Raw genomic sequence first — 4,365 nt, 5'->3', positions numbered from 1 at the left:
ACTATTCATCGATAGCCCAAAGCAGAGCTTAAAGTGCGTCCTGCTTCACAATAGCAATATATTTGGGTCAGTCCCAATTGGACATTCAGTTTCTCTTTGTGAAGAATATACAGACATAAAGAGAGTCATTGAGTTGTTGCAATATCACCAACACAATTGGGTCATCTGTGTTGACCCTAAAATGGTATGCTTCCTCTTGGTCAGCAACGCGGATACACCAAGTATCCCTGTTACCTGTGCATGTGGGACAGCGGAGCTCGTGAGAGGCATTGGGTGGAAAGAAATTGGCCTCCATGATTTGCCCTAAAACCAGGTGATCCAAACATTGTACATGAGCCACATGATGATAGAAAGAACATTATATTCCCACCTATACACATGAAACTGGGTCTGATGAAGCGGTTCGTTAAAGCTTTGGCAACTGAAGAAGACTGATTCAAGTACCTCGTTTTGGCATTTCCTAGCCTGTCATTTGAAAAAAAATAATGGCCGGTATGTTTGATGGTCCACAGATTGGGCAGCTCATCAAAGATGAACATTTCATCAGGACAATGTCAGCCATTGTCAAGGACTTTCTTGGAAACACACGAACAAATAATTACACAGAAATTGTCCAGAAACTCTTGGAGAGCTACAAAATGCTTGGTTGCAATATGAGCATCAAGGTGCATTTTCTGTATAGCCATCTTTCTATATTCCTGGAAAACCTTGGTGCAGTCAGTGATGAGCAAAGTGAACGATTCCACCAAGATCTGAAGGTCATGGAATGACGGTATCAGTGTAGATGGGATGTTCATATGATGGCTGACTATTGTTGGAGCATTCGGCAGGACACCAGAACACCGCAGGAAAAGCTATAAGTGTAAATTTTTACCTTAACCGCTTACCCAAATATTTTCAAATGTTTTACTGTAAAAAAAATGTCAGAGTAACAATAAATTCTTAACAATAAATTTCTAAACAAGAAATTTAAATAAACAGTACATTCAAGTTATTATTTCATTATTTTTTCATTGTATGTAAAATTTGTGTTTTTTTGACAAAAATGAAGGGTACCCTGTATCGTAAAAACTGAATGTGATAGCAAAAAACTGGGGTCATTTCTGGATTCACCACCCAAAAATTAGTAAAAAAACAAGTGTAAGATCTAACTCAACAAAAAATGTGTTCCCCGGGGTAATCAATATTCAGCCAGGAGAGCCATTTGTCCACTAAAACATTGTTGAAAATTCCTATTGGTTAGCTGGAGGGCTCCTGGCTGCTCATTGGTTCTGCTGGTCGATGGCTGCACAGCTGTAACCAGGTAAACGAATGGCATCCAGGAAATATCAATCATTTTCAATGATTATGAAGCAGTTTTAGGAACAATCAATTCATTGAAGATTTTTCCCAGCAAAAAACTGGACGGTGAAAAGAAAAGCAGCAGACTGATAAGCTCATCAATGTCACTCTGCTCTCTCCACCTATCAGCATACTTCTTGTATTGCAGCACAATTTTCTGAGTTTTGCTGTGCAGATTGTACAGGGGTTACAAGAAACTAATACCGGGTCAGATCCACACTGCTTGTGTTAGGAATTCATTTCATGATGCAATAATGTCTTAATACAGCCTAAGGGAAGCCAATTACCTAGCTGCATGTTTTTGGGATGTGTGAGGAAAATGGAGTACCCAGGGGAAACCCATGCAAACATGGAGAGAACATACAAACTCCATGCAGATAGTGTCCTGGCCGAGATTCAAACCTGGGACCTAACGCTGCAAAGGCCAGAGTGCTAACCACTGAGCCACCGTGCTGCCCGTTTTCACCACCTTCACCACTTTCACCAAACTAATGAACGTATTATATTCCTTTAGTAATTCGCCCCCAGAAAATCTCTCACCAGCTTTTATTTTCACTATCCATCAGCTGTTAGGATTCTGCCCGGTGCCCTTGGCACAGCACGGCATGCAAGGTTGCCCCCCCACCCTCAGGTAGCTGCTGGATTGAACAGGTCTGCCCATAGCAGACGGGGCCGGCCGGGCACCTCCAGGCACACACAGCTCTTTCTGGATTGGAGTTGCCAAGGTTGAATCAGAGCCCTCCCCCGGTGACACATTCACGGTCACAACTCTGTTTGACTTTCACTGGCTTCCAAGGGCTCTCAGAACACCTTTTACCGGGACAGAAAGGAATCCAATGAGGGCCATGGAGACGCTCGGGGTGCAGATGTTCCGGCCCAACTTGTACTGGTAAGTCGGGGTGCTGATTGCACTACCTGTGTCACCCCCTGCACTGGTGGAGGGGTCCTGTGCCTAGGCAGCCTTGTCATTGTTATAGCTTCATCCCAGCTTCTGGGGACAAACCACTGGATGTAAAATAGGGGGGTGCACTTATATTATTATATTATTATAAACCGAAAAAACTTTTTGCAGTTTATCAAAACTTTGTTTTTTATGAATGATCATTTTAATCCCATGATGCCCATGTACACCATTGTTCCTCCACATTTGGGGAGCACGGAATTATTTTTGGGTGTCATCACTAATAATAGGACGTCTGATTATTATTAATAAACAGGATTTATATAGCGCCAACATACTACGCAGCGCTGTACATTAAATAGGGATTGCCAATGACAGACAGATACAGACAGTGACGCAGGAGGAGAGGACGCTGATTATATAATGTTTTGTGTGCACGGGCGCGTTACAATCTGATTGGACAATTCGATAGGTTTGGGGTGAATGATAGATTGGATGTAATAAAGAATTGTAGAACCTACGTAAAATCTGGTTGTACAAACATAAATGGAATGGGTTTTGTACAACGTAGGTGGTCATACATGTTAGATTGTTAAATCTCTCTACAATCAGCCTGTGTTTTATAACGTTTCATTCAATTTATATCCAATCAGACGAGCCCATAACTGGTGCTTGGGATAGAGGAGATTGTAATGTGTGTGGCTGCATTGTACAATAAGATTTAGTGTGTGGTTAAAGTTGGCTGTACAATATTGGTGTTGGGGACAACCTGAACAATCGATTCTGCTTTTAAGTTTTAAATAAGGCCATTATTCTTTTTACTGTTCTGTAGGATGATTGTACAATTTGATTGTAAGTCATATGGTCAGCTTTAGATTTACCAACAACTAGCATTACAGTCTTTAAAGTCTGTGTCCAATCCAGGACAGATCTTTGCAGATTGTACAATCGTATTGTAACGTGTGTGGCCATGTGCAGATTGTACAATTGTATTGTGATGTATCTGGCCATGTGCAGATTGTACAATCAGATTGTATAATGTCAGCATAGCTTTTTACCTCCTAGCAGAGGATGCAGTCAGGTTGTATCATGTGTGGATGAATTTATACCTGGGACTGACATCCCTATAGATTGTACAATCGTATTGTAACATGTGTGGCCATGTATGTGCAGAGTGTACTGTCTGTGGCTGTTATACCAATAATTATCACCTAGCAGATGCAACAATCAGATTCCATCATGCGTGGCAAAATTTATATCTAAAATCCCTATGTATTGTCCAATCAAATTGTATTATGTGTGGCCAGGTTTATATCAATGTCTGCCTTTGTAGATCCAGCATTCCTCGCCTTACATAGAGCAGTGATATCTGTACGACGCTCATTTGTTCTGTCCCTGGTGATGATCACCGAAAATCGTTTCCACCACCAATGATAGGGTATAGGACATGTGACCTTATGTGATCTGTGATTGGTTGGTTATATTTTATATTAAGTTTGCTCCAAGCATAGCCAAGTGAAACAAACTGCTGTAATCCTAGGGGGTGGGGTCAATAAACACATGATCCACCCCCAAAGAACCCTTCCTGACCAATCAGGAGCTTGTATGAGATTTTGTTTTCTTTGATTATTTTTTTTCTTTACTGCCAATGACAAAGCGGTAACAATTCTATTCTCTCACCATTGGATACAATGTAGCACTGGCTCTGGATACTTTGTTGCACCCAGTGGATTTTTAACTTTCGAAAAAAAAGGGGCATTGCCAGCACCGGCCAATCAGATGTCTCCTTACTTTGCTGCACTGTAATAGCTGCCAGTGGTCTCTGCTATGGTGTCTATATAACCACCCCCCACACCACAACTAACTTGGGGAGGGGTTTTTGCTGCTCTCTTTAGGTGGGGCAAGCAAAGGGCAATCATTCAGTACTTATATAGAGCAGTTTAGGCTTTGTAGATCAGATGATTGATGCCCAGAACGAATGATCATCAGGCAAAAATTTGACATGTCTACAAAGATCTCCCAACATTGTTTATCAATCCACTATGGCAGCTTGATGAACGACTGATAAGGAATACTTGCTGGGCATCTCTATTAGGGAGAGCACAGCGGGGTGCAGCATGCCC

The 4,365-nt window shown here is 41.7% G+C and overlaps 1 protein-coding gene across 10 annotated transcripts in view; it reads left to right on the top strand.

The window, feature by feature from the left end:
- The window catches only part of MITF (melanocyte inducing transcription factor), a 132,863-nt gene that overhangs the window by 62,206 nt on the left and 66,292 nt on the right, over window positions 1-4,365 (top strand). Inside the window, exon 1 of one of the 10 annotated variants that reach the window (XM_072420769.1) lies at window positions 2,077-2,230. The exons of the other annotated variants lie outside the window; for them this stretch is intronic. Coding sequence (XP_072276870.1) covers window positions 2,178-2,230 — 53 coding nt within the window. The 5' untranslated portion in view covers window positions 2,077-2,177. Of the gene's footprint in view, window positions 1-2,076; window positions 2,231-4,365 lie in introns of those variants that run through there. 10 annotated transcript variants of the gene reach the window in all.

This window comes from Pyxicephalus adspersus, chromosome 8 (assembly GCF_032062135.1).
Source record: "Pyxicephalus adspersus chromosome 8, UCB_Pads_2.0, whole genome shotgun sequence".
NCBI lineage: Eukaryota > Metazoa > Chordata > Amphibia > Anura > Pyxicephalidae > Pyxicephalus > Pyxicephalus adspersus.
The sequence above is the reverse complement of the archived record's forward strand: the minus strand, read 5'-3'. Positions and strand labels throughout refer to the sequence as shown.